Source organism: Mytilus trossulus, chromosome 1 (assembly GCF_036588685.1).
Source record: "Mytilus trossulus isolate FHL-02 chromosome 1, PNRI_Mtr1.1.1.hap1, whole genome shotgun sequence".
In the NCBI taxonomy this organism is placed as follows: Eukaryota; Metazoa; Mollusca; class Bivalvia; order Mytilida; family Mytilidae; genus Mytilus; species Mytilus trossulus.
Genome location: NC_086373.1, coordinates 63,627,087 through 63,644,633, shown reverse-complemented (window position 1 = coordinate 63,644,633; position 17,547 = coordinate 63,627,087). Strand labels below are relative to the sequence as shown.

Here is a 17,547-nt window from a genome sequence, read left to right as displayed (position 1 = left end):
AAATTCATCTTAAAGTTTTAGGGCTATTATTCTGTCAAATGGGAGTTTTCTTAAAGGAAACATGAACTATATCTGTAAGTCACCATTAAACACTAAGACATTCAAATTCAAAAATTTGTTTAATGAAAAAAATTGGAACAACAGTTAGATTTTAGATGAAAGGAAGGTTGAAATAGCAGGTGCAGGTAACTCTATATAGCCTTGGCCACTGAGTGGCAGGGCTAAACTAAATATTACTTACAAATTTGATCTGAGTAAATCTTCCTCAACATAATCCACCTCTGCAGATAAGTGACTCTCCACTTGATGAAGGAGAGAATGTACGTCAGTGGTAGAATGGAACTCTGGGATATGGTGCTCCTTGATCTGTTGATTAAGTGTCTGTAGAGATCTATCATTTATCCAGATCTTCTGAAGTCTGGTTATATCTGATGTATAATCTTCTGACAATGAAGGATACAGCTAAAATAAGAAACAATACCTTGTTCAACTTGTCAAACTGAGATTTGGTATAACAAAAGAATTTCAAACTCAGTATACATTGAGCCGAGCTACCATGACTAAACAAACATTGGTAGGTATAAATTAACCAGATGCTCCACAGGGCGCAGCTTTATACGACAGCAGAGGTCGAACCCTGAACGGTTGGGGCTAGTATGACACAACATTCAAACTGGATACAGCTCTGACTTTGGATTGTGATTAAATAGTTGACACAGCATAGGTTTCTGACACAGAATGAATGTGGTCTAATGAACTTAAAATGTTGTTTTTTTTGCATTTGAGCAATTCAGTATGCTGTTGAATATTAATCCTTTGATATTTGAAGAAATTTTCTTTTTCATTTCTGAAATCTGAAATAAGAAAAATTGAACTCCACCAATTTATTTCACCTCCCCCTTTCCCTTTTTCCAAAAATGATCTCAATTCAAATTTCTTCTGGAATTTTCAACAATAACTACTCATTTAAATATATCATAAAATATGAAATGTCATACAGTCATGATTTAAATTAATTTAACTACTTTTCTAGACAAAGAAAGATAACTCCAATGTAACATTTTATATTGGCAAATTTCCAATAAAGTTCATTAACCTAAAGATTTTGGCAAATTTCCAATGGAATGTATTAATAATAAAGTTTTTGGCAAATTTCCAATATACATAATTTAAGAGCAGTTTAGGAGAGATATTAAAATGAGTTTCAATTACCAACCTTACACTGCTTTTAAATTATGTTTTGTACTTTAAGTAATTGTTTATTAACCTGGGAACTATTTCCCCCCTTTTTTGCACCTTATTCCTTAACAGTTTGAGCCATAACTCCCAAAGACAATTCTTACCATCCCTTTGTGGTATTCCAATATACAAAATCTCAATACATGGTTAGATTTATCATATCCAAAAAAAAACAAGAATTCAATTTTTGATGAAATCAAATAAAATTCAATTTTGGACCCTGCAGACCTCAATGTGAACCAATTTGATAACCGGTCTGAAATATAAAAAATCTAAATGCATGGTTAGATTCAGCATATAGAAGAACCCCATATATTGACATTTTGTTGAAATCAAACAAAGTTTAATTTTGGACCTCGATTTGGCCCAACTTGAAAATTGGGCCCATAATAAAAAAAACTAAGTACATGTTTAAATTCAGCATATCAAAGAACCCCGAGAATTCAATTTTTGTTAAAATCAAACTAAATTTAATTTTAGACCCTTGTTAATTGTAGACAAATTTGAAAACGGGACCAAAAATTAAGAATCTAAGTACACAGTTAGATTCGGCATATCAAAGAACCCCTATTATTCAGTTTTAGATAAAATCAAACAAAGTTTAATTTTGGCCCCTAATTAATTGGGACCAAAACTCCCGAAATCAATCCCAACCTTCCCTTTATGGTCATAAACCATGTGTTTAAATTTCATAGATTTCTATTTACTTATACTAATGTTATGGTGCGAAAAACCAAGAAAAATGCTTATTTGGGCCTTTTTTGGCCCTTAATTCCTAAACTGTTGAGACCTCAACTCCCAAAATCAATCCCAACCTTCCTTTTGTGGACGTAGACCTTATTTTAAAATTTCATTGATTTCTATTGCCTTAAACTAAAGTTGTAGTGCAAAAGCCATGAATATGCTTATTTGGGCCATTTTTGGCCCCTAATTCCTAAACTGTTGGGACCAAAACTTCCAAAATCAATCCCAACCTTCATTTTGTGGTCATAAACCTTGTGTTAAAATTTCATAGATTTCTATTGACTTAAACTAAAGTTAAAGTTCGAAAACTAAAAGTATTCGGACAACGACGACAACCACGACGATGCAGACAACGACGCCAACGTGATACCAATATAAGACCAAAAAATGTTCATTTTTTATAAAAACTGAGAGGGAAATAATGAACTAACAAGATTAAATTTGTCCTAACTTGCATGAAAAATATTTAGACCTGTTTTTTTTATTTTCTAAATCAGTTAATTATTGTACATTCATTCAGTAAATTATTTTCCATACAAAGACTACTACCTTTATAAATTGTCCTAATGATTTACTCTCTTGTACATTATTTAGGAGGTAAATCAGATCAGAATCCAGTAAACACACACCATAACCATTTCTGCATTTCTGTAAAAGAAATATATAATAATAGGAAAATTTGTTGAATCATTTTTCTTTATTGATCAGAGAAAGCTTTGTAAATCTTAAAGGAAAACATTTTGCAAAAGAACAAGGCTCAAGCATTACTCCTATTTTTGTATACCCTCCCCCTTCAAAAACAAAAACAAAATAATATATACATATATCACTATTGAATTAATTTGAATTTGAATAGAAGTGATTATTACATTTCTAAAACTGGTATTTCAAAAAATTGTTTAAGAGGTTTTATAAATTCTTTCAAACATTGAACCAAGAAAATTTGAATAATTGTTCCTCAATATATAAATACAGTATTAACAAATATAAATGAATTCATAGAATTTATTGTATTCAAGTTAATCAGATGGACAGAGAAATAGAGGAAAATGTCAATACTATTGGCTATCTGAAATGACATAGAGACTCAGCTATTGGATCTTTTCGAGGGGAGATAACTATGATTTGTAGAAAACTTTTCCAAAATGTTTTCCTTTTATTTTTATTTCAAGCATTTGAAAATCATAGCCATAGCTTTACAGTTTTACCATAGTGTTAGATATTCACTACAAAATTTGATAAATATATCATTCAATCTTTGTTTTAGGAACATAAACAAGCATACCTTCCGATCCAGAATAATATCACTGCCACTTTCACCAAGTGCTACAGCTACATCCATTGAAACTGTTTCCTTGGTGACCATTAGAGAAATAGTATCTTTAACTATGTCAGAACTGTCACTTTGAGGCAACAGTTTCACCTACACAGAAATTAAAAGATAGCTGTATTCAGTATGGTTGATTTTTTTTTAATTTTATTTTCCATATATTTGTAGGGTTGTTTTACTTTTATATTTTCATGTAGATTTTTTTTTACAGTTTTTACATTTATTCTTCTTTTTCGTGCAATAAAATCAAAAATAGTTTGTACACATTCATAAATGTAAAGAACAGTTACGAGTACTCACACTTTATGAATAATTAATTTTTCAACAATTGCTTTTTACTTCTTTAAGAAGTCTAAACGAAGACATTTATTCAGATCTGATTGCAACAAGAATGTGTCCTCAGTACATGAATGCCCAACTCGCACTATCATTTTCCATGTTCAGTGGACCGTGAAATTGGAGTAAAAACTCTAATTTGGCATTAAAATGGATGGACGAACGGAAGAACAGACAGTCGAACGGACGCACAGACCAGAAAACATAATGCCCCTCTACTATCGTAGGTGGGGCAGAAAAATTCCAACTTATAGTTGTGTGTTTTTCGAAACTGAATAATATGCAAAATTTTATTCAAACCTTTAATATGATTGGATGGAAATTTGATGTGAAGATCACATGGTACTGAAACAACTGTGTATACTGGTTATATCTACAATAGAATTGATGATTAACAAACTTCCAAAAAGAAGATATATATCAATTATTTTGCAAGCAAAAAGATAAGGGGTTGTGATTTTTTTTAAATTCAGACATATCTGAAAAATAATTAAAAATGATGTTGCTAAATTAAGATAAGAAATTATTATATTGATCAGCAGGTGTATTTCTTTTAGCCATCCTTATTTATTGTCTGACACAACCTCATATAAAAAAGAATTCTTGTACATGTATATGGTGATTTTTATAGAGTTATGTTCACTAAGATCTTTACAATTACCCTTTAAATCAATATATAAAATATATTTTTATCATTTTCAAAGCAAAAATAAGTCACTTGTAATAATTAAATAGTTTAAATTATATCATGCATCACTCATTGATTTCCATTATGTTGAATAGTTTGGTTTTTATAATCAAACAGACCTTAACAACAAACCCTCAACTTGAAATGACACAATTTTTTACACAACAACTTACATGTTATTGTATTGTAGATTCAGTTTCAATGCTAAATTCTCTGATGTAAGTAAACTTAGAACAACAGACTGCTTCAGTTGTTTCCACCAAATGCCCTCTGATGTTTCACCAAAACTATCTGATATGTATGTCTACAAATAACGTGTGAAATATCAATAATTCAGAAATCTGAATGACAGCTAATAAAATATTGCTTTTAAAGTGTTGTGCATTTATCTCCCCTGCCTGTGTCAAACAAATTATCTTCCCTGAATCTGTCATACAATGCAATTTTGAAAAATAAAATATGCAAAATATTTTTTTTTCACTCAAAAATGAAGAACTATGTTAATAGAATATATAAAAAATTAAAGGTCATTTGAAACTTGGGTAAAACAAGAATGTGTCCTCAGTACACGAATGCTCCACTCGCATAATCATTTTCTATGTTCAGTGGACCGTGAAATTGGGGTAAAATCTCTAATTTGGCATAAAAATTAGAAAGATCATATCATAGGCAACATGTGTACTAAGTTTGAAGTCGATTGGACTTCAACTTCATCAAAAACTACCTTGACCAAAAACTTTAACCTGAGGCGGGACAGACGGACGAACCGACGGACGGACGGACACACGGATGCACAGACCAGAAAACATAATGCCCCTCTACTATTGTAGGTGGGGCATAACAATCACAAAAATAACATACCTTCATTTTTTCCAGATCTTTTCCAGAGTAGATGTATAGTCTTACAGGAAACATGGCTGCCACATAAACATTTAGTTTCATATTGATGATAGAACCATTATTTCTCAAAAAACTGCTGTTGCTGTGCCATAGACTACCATTGTATCTGTTAAAACAATGAAACCAATATTGTTAAGTTGTGTCAAACAATGTGATTTTCTATTCTTTGCAAAATTGAAATCCACTTAATTTAACATTTCAGAATGTGAAGTACTTTGTGGTATCTCATCGTTCATACCCAAAATCATAATAAGGTCATTGGTTGAATTTCATCGTTTGAAAGTTTTAAACAAATCACAACATTTTGGTGTTTGCTTTTATATAAATATTACCAAGAATGTATTGGATCAGATATTGTGATTTAAACTTACCTAATATCTCTTAAATCTGTTCCATGTTTGGTCTGAATTCCTTTCTGTTCATCATACAATAAATAATTAGACTGAGGTTTCATTTTGGTTTCTATTAAGGCTGATAGTTTGTCATAGCATGTTGTATTATGACTCTCTGCAATACAATAATCTTTAATTAAAATGAGCATTGTCAAAAGTTTTGCATTGTAGTCACCTTTATAAATATCTATTATACAAATTTTAAACATTTCATAATTGAATATAAAACATGTGAGTGAAGTTTTTGTGCGGAAATACTCAGTTCATTTAAAGTTTTTGGTGGAGTTTGTGTTGCTCCTTTTTTAGTTTTCTATGTAATGTTAAGTGTACTTGCTTGTCTTTTGAAATTTTTTCCCCATTTTTTTGTCATGGCGTTGTCAGTTTTTCTTTGACTTATGTGTTTTGAATGTCCCCTTGGTATCTTCCGTCTCTTTTTCTATATTGATATTCTAAGTGTTCTTTATTCCCTTTTTTACAATTTTTTTTTCTAATTTTCAAATTTTCTAATTTTGAAAACATTTGTTTAATCCTTTATTCTGCTAAACAGTATATAAATACCTGTAACTTTACTATAGACTGTATGTAGGTAACAGATATATTCTGGCTGTTCAATTACTTGATGTATGACAGGTATGTGGTTGTACTGAAAGATAGTAATAGATGTATTTTCACTTGTATGCAAATTTGTCCGCCATTACATATATCTCACAGGTTCCTATAAACTTTGACATCATAATTCAAAAGATTTGATGTCATGGTACTTAGACAGTGATTGTTGCTTGACGTCAAAAGGTGATTCAGAGAAGCTCTAAGGTCATTCGGAGGCAAAATACAGCTAAATACCAAAAAAAGTAAATATGTATATACAAACATGCAATGAATCAGACTACATGTACTAACTAAAACAATTCTTAAAGATGATGAGTCGTTGCAAAACATTTTAAATACCATGGTTTTTTAAAAAAAAACTCTTTTGAAAGGTGTGGTATAATTGGTTAGCATACAAATAAATATTTGAATGCTTATTCACAAATCATTAATGTAAAAGGGCAAAGAATACTAGGAATGCTTCTACAATTCTCTATTCTTACCATGGTGTAGGCATCATGTCTATTTTGTATATCAGTTTTACTTGCAGTCCATACCACAGACCAGTTTCCTTTTGTATCTAGAAAACAAATATCAAATAAACTATGTTTAACATTTTATATACAAGATCATCTCTAAAAACATCAGACACAAGCACTGCTTGTACTATCATGTTCCCATTTCAGTGAACAATGAAATAGAGGTCAATCCCTTAAAGTAGCAAGTAATTACATATTTCACAACATAATGTACATTTGTACTCTGTTTGAAGTATATGTTACCTCAACTTCATAGTCAACTACTGATTGTGTGTGTTTCATGTGTGCTGTATTCATGATAGGCAATCAATAAAATTGAAAACGGAAATGGGGAATGTGTCAAAGAGAAAACAACCCAACCATAGAGCAGGCAACAGTTGAAGGCCACCAATGGATCTTCAAGAGTATTTCACAGACTATTAGAGAACTGTTGTCATAAAACAGACTTTGTTCTTGGTCTTTATAAGCAGTTGCACCACATAAGACATAATTTTTTATAAGGATTTTAAGAATTTCTTTTTTATAAAAACAAGGAGATGACTGGATACTCATAATTTTACTCAATCTTCTTCTGCTACTTTTTTTTGGAGAATCACAAGACATTAAGTGGATAGCACTGTTTCCAACATCCTATTTCACACTTTTTATGAAAATGATTCAAACTAAAAATGTTACCTATGAGTCATTCTAGCAATTTGAATGATGAAAAGTCATATTTAATTGGATTAATTATCATTGGACATTAGAAATAAACATAACCTTTATAAAACATACCGGTAGTTTCATCTTTAGTAAACACTGTATAATTATGTTTAGAGAACACATCCTTTATAATTTGTGTTTGGTTTTTAGTCAGACCTAATGTCAGCACAGTTCTGGATGCTGATATACTCTGTAGTCTGCTTTCAATCTAGGAAAAAGACAATCATTATTTGATAATTGGTATAAATACATGGAGCTTGACATCAACAATTAAAAAAACCCACAGCCATTGGACTTCTATAATTATGGTAAAGATCATTACATAAATCGAATCATAACTATCAACAAGAGTTAACACACTAAATAGCATGACTGTGTAATTGATTCTGATTTGGAGGTCAAGGTCCCAACCTCAAAGTGCATTGACAATGATATGTCCAACTATAGATATTATGTCTAAATTTAGATACTAAACAAGAGGCTGTCAGAACATCTAAGTACATTGTTAGAACCAGCAAATCAAAGAACCCCATGAATTGATCTCTTTATGTAATCAAACAAAAGTTTAGTTTACATCGCTTCCCTGTTCATAGGGAAATAACTTAGAATAAAAACGAGACCAAATGACATAAAAAATAAACAACTTTAGATTATTTTATACTATTCTGGTCAAAGGGAAATAACTCAATTTAAAATAAATAAAAATAACTGAAAGGTTTACAAATCAAAAAATAGAAAAACTAAAATCTTGAAAATTTTATTTGACTTTCGTTTAGTCACAAAACAACATATAAAAATTTGGAAAGATTTCATCAAAGGGTTTTCATATGAATGAACTAACACTGTATGGCAGCTACCCGCCAGACCACCCACCTTCCCGCCCACCTGCCCGACATTAATTAACACATCCTTGCAGTTTAATTTAGACTAATAAAAATTATATGTTGTGGGAATACTAATGGACACACATACATCAAGACCCTATATTTTATCCTCAACTCCATTAACAAATACATTGCTATAAAAGTAGATGTATCATTAATTTTAACTGCTTTACACCAAAAAAGACAAGTGTATATGACTTTTAGTCTCATAAAAAGGAGATGCAGGGTATAGGTCAATGAGACCGCAATATAAAAACATGCTTTAAGGGGTTAACATAAAATCCTATCAGATTTCACACCACAGTTAACAGAGAAACGACAATTGACTTTTTACAGCATGTTAAAAAAAGCCCAAATTTTATTATTTATATGTAAGTGAAAATGTTTTGTTTACGATTTGTAATAGAGATAAATGGTCTATTTTAGTCACCCTCAAGGTCAAAACATAAAAACAAGAAGCAGGGTCACTTAGATTAATTGATTATCTTCCCCTGTAGACAAAAATAGTGACATGTATAAATTATCTGGAAGCAGGTAGTAATTAAATCTAACATATGTATTTATCAACTGTAATAAATAACACAAGAAAACAAGCACCTGTTGATATACCTACATCAGTTTATATGGTACTGATATTGATTTATATAGAACTGCTACATTTTATGAACAATTGACCAGTATTTTAAAATGTATGCTATCTTAGATAAGCACTTCGTAGATGTAGAATAACTCATATATTTTTGTTGACAGTATTAATTATGTGGAGGTGGCAATAAATTATCTTTAAAAAAAATATTTAATGTTTTAGATCAACTGTGTTCCAGTGTCAGGTTCATATTGTTGTAGCTAAGTTGAGATTTTTCTACTCTTTACACAGCACTATCAGATCTCATCAAACACAATTTTCTTATGTATGAGAGGTTTTTCAATAAATCCTTGTTTTTATATGTGTTAAAGTAGTCTTTGCAATTCCTTTTAATGAAAAACAAAACAACACAAAAAACTACTAAGATTAGAGACAAATAACGAATCTCTTAATAGACAATCACGCAAATCTTTCAAGCTAAAAGGTTTTTTTTTTTATAAAGTTCTAATAATTTAAATGACACAGTATATATACAGTTAAAATGGCATTTTGATGGGGACAAATTGTGCACCTCTTCTATCACAAAATTATTTTGAAGCTTATATAATATATATATATATATATATATATAAACGAGTCTAAATTGAAAACTACGTTCAAACCTATGACTGCGTTGGATAAAAACCGCAATTTTTATACGTGTGCATGTCAAACAAATTTCGTTGTAGAAGGGTCTAAAAACAGCACAAACAACATTTTCCAAAAGACCAAAAGAGTGAAAAAGTATATTTAAACAAAACGCATTTGACTAACAGGTCGAACAACTGATGTTCTTTAACCCTGCTGACTGCCATTGGCGATTGCCAAATAAAATTGATCACAGGTTGTAACAAAATGGATCTTATTATAAATTTAATACGTCACAGAAAAAAAAAAATTTGTTAACTTGTGGACAGGATGTTGTGCCACAAACATTCGGTGTCAATATTTCTTTAGTACACCATATCCGGATTTCGACAATAAATGTCTCTTCAGTGATGTTAGGGATCGAAACGGTATTTGGAAGGCCATATAAAAAGCACCCTCATTTTTAGAGAAAGTACCCTCATTTTTAGATTAACTCTTGAATTTTAAGAGTCAATACATAGGATGAACGGATCATATAAACCGGAGGGAAAATATGATACATGCCCAAACATAAAATATAAACGAGTCTAAATTGAAAACTACGTTCAAACATATGACTGCGTTGGATAAAAACCGCAATTTTTATACGTGTGCATGTCAAACAAATTTCGTTGTAGAAGGGTCTAAAAACAGCACAAACAACATTTTCCAAAAGACCAAAAGAGTGAAAAAGTATATTTAAACAAAACGCATTTGACTAACAGGTCGAACAACTGATGTTCTTTAACCCTGCTGACTGCCATTGGCGATTGCCAAATAAAATTGATCACAGGTTGTAACAAAATGGATCTTATTATAAATTTAATACGTCACAGAAAAAAAAAAATTTGTTAACTTGTGGACAGGATGTTGTGCCACAAACATTCGGTGTCAATATTTCTTTAGTACACCATATCCGGATTTCGACAATAAATGTCTCTTCAGTGATGTTAGGGATCGAAACGGTATTTGGAAGGCCATATAAAAAGCACCCTCATTTTTAGAGAAAGTACCCTCATTTTTAGATTAACTCTTGAATTTTAAGAGTCAATACATAGGATGAACGGATCATATAAACCGGAGGGAAAATATGATACATGCCCAAACATAAAATATAAACGAGTCTAAATTGAAAACTACGTTCAAACCTATGACTGCGTTGGATAAAAACCGCAATTTTTATACGTGTGCATGTCAAACAAATTTCGTTGTAGAAGGGTCTAAAAACAGCACAAACAACATTTTCCAAAAGACCAAAAGAGTGAAAAAGTATATTTAAACAAAACGCATTTGACTAACAGGTCGAACAACTGATGTTCTTTAACCCTGCTGACTGCCATTGGCGATTGCCAAATTAAATTGATCACAGGTTGTAACAAAATGGATCTTATTATAAATTTAATACGTCACAGAAAAAAAAAAATTTGTTAACTTGTGGACAGGATGTTGTGCCACAAACATTCGGTGTCAATATTTCTTTAGTACACCATATCCGGATTTCGACAATAAATGTCTCTTCAGTGATGTTAGGGATCGAAACGGTATTTGGAAGGCCATATAAAAAGCACCCTCATTTTTAGAGAAAGTACCCTCATTTTTAGATTAACTCTTGAATTTTAAGAGTCAATACATAGGATGAACGGATCATATAAACCGGAGGGAAAATATGATACATGCCCAAACATAAAATATAAACGAGTCTAAATTGAAAACTACGTTCAAACCTATGACTGCGTTGGATAAAAACCGCAATTTTTATACGTGTGCATGTCAAACAAATTTCGTTGTAGAAGGGTCTAAAAACAGCACAAACAACATTTTCCAAAAGACCAAAAGAGTGAAAAAGTATATTTAAACAAAACGCATTTGACTAACAGGTCGAACAACTGATGTTCTTTAACCCTGCTGACTGCCATTGGCGATTGCCAAATAAAATTGATCACAGGTTGTAACAAAATGGATCTTATTATAAATTTAATACGTCACAGAAAAAAAAAAAATTTGTTAACTTGTGGACAGGATGTTGTGCCACAAACATTCGGTGTCAATATTTCTTTAGTACACCATATCCGGATTTCGACAATAAATGTCTCTTCAGTGATGTTAGGGATCGAAACGGTATTTGGAAGGCCATATAAAAAGCACCCTCATTTTTAGAGAAAGTACCCTCATTTTTAGATTAACTCTTGAATTTTAAGAGTCAATACATAGGATGAACGGATCATATAAACCGGAGGGAAAATATGATACATGCCCAAACATAAAATATAAACGAGTCTAAATTATATATATATAACAGTTTATGACTAAACTTCATAGAGATCTGAAGAAATACTGTCACCATTACTTAACCTGAACTAACTTCTAGCAAAGTGAAATATGCCTTTGTCAGACCTTAGATATAAGAATTGTTAATTCTTTAGTTTGTCCAAGGATTTTATTAAAAAGGGAGATGGTTTATTATACTAGTTTAACCCATTTACATACAAATGTCCCTGTCTTATAGTTTTTATTCACATTTGTCTTTTTCTTTATATCTTTTAAGTAATCCTTTTGCATGAATTTGCATAAATTTCATATTTCAGACTGAATCCACATTCACCTTTCACTGGTTATTTGAGATCTGTATTGTCCTAATATTTTTAATACAAGTAGCAGCAATTTTTAATTAATGTCTTGAATTAATGGCTCTACCATGCTTATACATTAATAAAGAGGATTTTTTTTTATGATCCAATAATTTACAGTTTTCATCACAAGACCTTGCCTATAAACAACTGTTATATCTTCTGTATACAGTTTATATAACACAAAGCAACATTATGATAATAATCTATACAAATCAGATAAGTTTATCACACATCATCAATCCACTTATCTATGTTATCAGAAATCATCAGCTAAATAAACCAATTATATACCAATTATACTATTTAGAACATGTGTATTCTGAAGTGAAACTAATCACATTGTAGCAGGGTTCCAGGGGCAGTTCCATGATTTTTGTTAAACAGGGAGGGGAAAAGGGGAAGGGGGTCATTCCTGATAATTGAAAGAATAAACATGTATAAAATATATAATTTTTTTGGATAAACATGATATTTTTATTTTTCTGGCGATCATAAGGGGATATATATATGCTCTACCCCCTCCCTTGATCTAAAATTGAGAAACAAACAAAACTCTTCCAAATTGTTCCTTTTCTGCAGTCTGATGTGCAATACAGTTGTAATGTTCCGAATGGCAAAATGACTTGACAGAATTTGATGTTAAGCAATCAAAAGAGATTTTTTAGATAAATTCCCTTGATAATTTAAATCATCAAACATACATTAAAAATAATTCTGTATTGTATATAAATAAGATAGATCAATCTTTATTTTGGCACAAACATATGTACCACCTTTTCTGAGGCCAATATCAAAAGCAAAGCATTAAACATTTTGTATGTGTCAATGCAATCTATAGAAAAAAAGGTTTTTTTTCCAGGCGCTTATCTGTTCAATTTCAAAAGCATAGTCTTATATTTACTAAACAAATGATACCAATTTACCAAATTATCACTGAAAAGGTGGATTGTTGAAAGATGGCTCTCTCATCATACACAAATACTAAAGTTGAATAGGATTTATCTTTGGGAAAATCTTGTTTTCTTTATTTTTGCATCCAATAAAAAAAATTGCTGAATTGAACTATTTATTCCCTTTATAAAATATAGTTAATGCTTGTCATTTGCCAATGAGAAAACTATCCACCATAGACCATAGGGTGTGAATGAATTAGTAACTATATGTAACTGTACGGACTTTAACAATGAGCAAAACGCATACTACGAAGTAAGCAATAAAAGGATCTGGCAAGACAAAATGTCAAAAAAAATGAACTGTTATAGCTTCAATACTTTAATAGGGGTAAAGGGAGGGCACAGGGGTCCTGATCCCGAAATCCCTGGCTTGCAAAAATGAACTCACAAGGTCCCAAATTTAGAGAAATTTAAATCCTGACATCCCAAAGTTCAAAAATAGAATTCCTGGAATCCCGAAATGATCAATCCTGAATCCAGAGCTCAAAAAACATCTGATCCTGACGTCCCGAAAAAAGGTCCTGCCACCCTCTTTAATGTACAGTGAGCTACAAATACTAGCACAGTTATAAAACACATGATTACATACTTGTCTTATATTGCAAAGCAATTTGGCAATCAGAGTACTGTGAGCAGACAAATGAGTACCAGTACTTACTTGTCTTAACTTGGCCAGTATAGTAGAGCTTTGAGTACTGTGTTGCTGATTGACAGATAACTTCCTCAAGGAATTTTGCCTGCCATCTCTTTCATATATTTTATCATCAATGCCAGAAGTCTCTTTTGAATTAACTTCTTTCATCAACATACGGTTCATTCTGACATGTTGCTGGACTTGATCTGAAGCCTGGTTCATTTCAACCCATGGTAGTAACAGTCCAATATGGTAGGTTACCAGTGAAGATAAGCAGGCTACCACTATCATCCATAGAAATGTTTGACGCAGCGTACTTTTTGACAGACAGGCAGACATTGTTCAACATCACTTTCTATTCCTACATACATATAATCATTCCAAGGACAATATCTACAATATAATTTTTATATTAATTTATGTAATGTACTTTTATATCCAATTTTATACAATTATATGCTAAATTTAGGCAATGATAAAAACAGATCATTTGTGCTGACATAAAACTATTTTATACTTAGTCTAATTATAATGGTCAATTTGTTTAATGAAAATGATAATTATGGTTGAGCATAAAAATATTCTTTAATAGGACAATTAAGTCATGTAAGTGTACTCTCGCCTAATAATGCATCGTATGCACATAAATATAGCAGTCAATTTGAGAGAAAAATGCCCAACTAATTATAAGCAATTTCCATCATGATCATAAAGAGTACCTTATAATTCTTAACCTATGGTATCAAAATAATTATGTATCTTTATAAAATTAATTTTGATAAAGTAATTATATATATTCATCTCTCAAAGATGTCTTACCAAAATTGAATATTAAAATCCTATAAGATCTCTTCACAATATTTGTTAACAATTTTATAAAATGACACAACAGCTGAACCAAAATAAAAACACAGAAAATAAACATCATTTGACAGTTCTATTACATAACATGCATTTAGTTAGCACAATCACGTCCTCACAGCTTTCACCATCAATTAAGATAAAAAATGTATCATTTTCTCAAAAATATCTGTTTAATTTCAACCACAAAACCTTGACAATCCAACTGTTTGTTAACTAATCCTATCTGCAACTGCAGAATTATTATCAAGACTTTCCCTTAGACAGACCATGCTCTATCATTACTAAAGATAAAAGGTTTCATGGTCTATGATTATCAAATAAACCATGAAAGTATACAATTATTATTTAGCTATTTAGTGACAAAAGGTGAAATAAACAAGGACGTATGTGACATAATGTCTAGTGATGTCCCCTACTGTTAAGATATAATTATTGTTAAATGGTGGGAAAATAATTCTTTAATTTTTCAATAAAGGGTATATATAACATACAATTGATATATAAATAACAGGGAATACCTAGATAAATAACAAAGCAAGATGGTATTTACTTTCATGCCATAGAAGATTAATTACCTGGGTACTCGTCCCATTGTAACTTGGTTTACTGGGGTACTTGTTTCACAAAAACTTGACATTATAAATTTGAAAAAAGAGGTGTTTACTCTATAATCACTTCTAATGTGATAAATGTCTTTTTTGGGTAGGTCCAATATATTTTGAAATCTTATTAAAAAAATATCTTTGCATGCTCCATTTCAGCCACCTCTTATCTTATCTATAAATTAATATGTTCAATACTAACAAAAAAGTTATTCATACATTGTAAAACCTGAGTTACCAAATGGTTAATCAATGTGGGAAAAAACTTTTCAACAAATCTAATTTTCTACAAGCAATCATAAATTAGATAAGACTAATAGCCAAATTGAATAACGGAAGAATGTGCTGGGTGAACAAAAATAAAGAAGAATTTAAGGTAGAAAACTCAACTCCTTCATAAGCTGCATTATAAAGATTTATGTTGTTTCAATTTTTTAATTATCAAAAAGCTCAAAGATTTTTATACAAAAAATTACCAACAAGCATTAATCCAAACTTAGACATACATGAGGAGGGATAGGGCCTTCATCAGGACTCCAGGATCGAGTGTTTTTAAGCTTGGGATTTTTTTGAGTTTTTATAAATTTTAAAAAATTACTTGTTTTTAATAAAACTATTAAACATAAATCAATTAACTCCAACATAAATCTTTTTTTAAATAATCCTGACAAAAAAATAGACATTAAATTTTTTCTTTAAAGTTCAAACACAGAAAAAAAATCTTACCTGAAAAAGAAAAATGATAAAAATCCACACTCTGAAAAAAACAAGATTGTTTATTTAATCCAGGGTCACTGATCTCTATGTAATGAATGGATTAAAGAAGTTAAAGGTTAACAATGTAAACAAAACCAGCAACATACTGTTTTATGTTAAGGATGGGAGGGGAAAATAATCCCTGACCCTAGAGCCATTGTAACTTGACAATGATAAACTGTTAACACTGGGATCAACCTACCATACATCACAGTACAACTAAACAAGCCGCACAGCCTCAAGCTAAATCTCTACATCGTTATCAAAATAACTGTGAAATTTAAACATCTTCTAAATTGAAAGTTTTTGAGTAATTGAAACCTGATCGTTTTCATATCTTCTGTCAGACCATGGATGTATTATATTGTCAGTTCATATCTTCTGTCAAAGAAATTTTTAATCTTGCCATGATCTTTTCATTCATATTTTTTTTGGAAATGAAATTTAATATGTATTTATTTTTTTACTTTTTTCATTAAAATTCTTGTCCTTTATGACATGTGTATACATGTTACTTGATAAAACAATTTTCAAATTAAGGAAAAGCAATTTAAATATTTTATCCCTATAAATTTGGTAAGGTGAGCCCTGATGAAAATATAACCCTGACACATACTTGAAATCTTGAGGAAACCAGGGAAAACTTACTTACTCACTATTTCACTCTTTTTTTTACAGATAGATATCTAAAGTATAAAATTTCTCAATATACATTAAGCTAATAACAGATGCTGTTTTATGCTCATAAAACATTTCATAAAAAATACCAGGCTTAAAATTTAAAATGCCAGACATGTTTTTTTTTTTACACAAGCCTCTTCATTTAACAAGTTGTAACTTTGCTAATAAAAATGCAGTCATGGCTCCAAAATTTTATCTTTAAAAATGTAGAAAGAAAATGGCAAAATAATAAAAATTGTCATACATAAATAGTGTGTATACTTTTTGTGAAGTATCTATTTAAGCAGCAACTCAAAAATGGTAATAAAAAAGATTGCCAAAAAATGAAAATTGTCATACTTTTTGTTTAGTATGCAGCAACTCTTAAAGAGGACAGACTAGACTAAAAGTATACCATGATGATGTCACTTGGAACTGTCATGTCAGCTCTAGACAGAATAAGTTATGGTAGAGATTGAAGGTCATATATTATACTGGTACCCATTAATTACTGGTTATCTGTTTTATTGACTGGTGTCAGTCCAAGGTTACAAGAAATATAACTATAAGTACTAATAAATCAAAATAAAACATCAGTATCTTCAATAAATACTGGACCCTATCTATGAACAAAATATCTATATCAATCAATTCCTTAAAAAAACACTGAAATTCACAGCTTTTAATTTGAAGTACTTTTAATTTTTTATTATTTTTGGTTAAAAAGTACTTTAGATAGATTAAACACAAGCTCTTTAGCTTCAGAAACATAAACTGCACAAGCTTCAATACATTTACATACAAATAGAATTTTGAATGATAGAATAACATTTTACACTATGCAAATACAACTG

The 17,547-nt window shown here is 30.6% G+C and overlaps 1 protein-coding gene across 1 annotated transcript in view; it reads right to left on the bottom strand.

The window, feature by feature from the left end:
* Nucleotides 1-17,547, bottom strand: part of LOC134686709 (cadherin-like and PC-esterase domain-containing protein 1) — a 58,653-nt gene that overhangs the window by 6,263 nt on the left and 34,843 nt on the right. The window contains exons 6-16 of the mRNA XM_063546445.1: nucleotides 13,836-14,204; nucleotides 7,531-7,666; nucleotides 6,721-6,797; nucleotides 6,188-6,272; nucleotides 5,609-5,744; nucleotides 5,199-5,343; nucleotides 4,511-4,641; nucleotides 3,950-4,022; nucleotides 3,269-3,406; nucleotides 2,533-2,631; nucleotides 242-462 (exon numbers count right to left, since the gene is read on the bottom strand). Coding sequence (XP_063402515.1) covers nucleotides 242-462; nucleotides 2,533-2,631; nucleotides 3,269-3,406; nucleotides 3,950-4,022; nucleotides 4,511-4,641; nucleotides 5,199-5,343; nucleotides 5,609-5,744; nucleotides 6,188-6,272; nucleotides 6,721-6,797; nucleotides 7,531-7,666; nucleotides 13,836-14,150 — 1,556 coding nt within the window. The 5' untranslated portion in view covers nucleotides 14,151-14,204. The remainder of the gene's footprint in view (nucleotides 1-241; nucleotides 463-2,532; nucleotides 2,632-3,268; nucleotides 3,407-3,949; nucleotides 4,023-4,510; nucleotides 4,642-5,198; nucleotides 5,344-5,608; nucleotides 5,745-6,187; nucleotides 6,273-6,720; nucleotides 6,798-7,530; nucleotides 7,667-13,835; nucleotides 14,205-17,547) is intronic.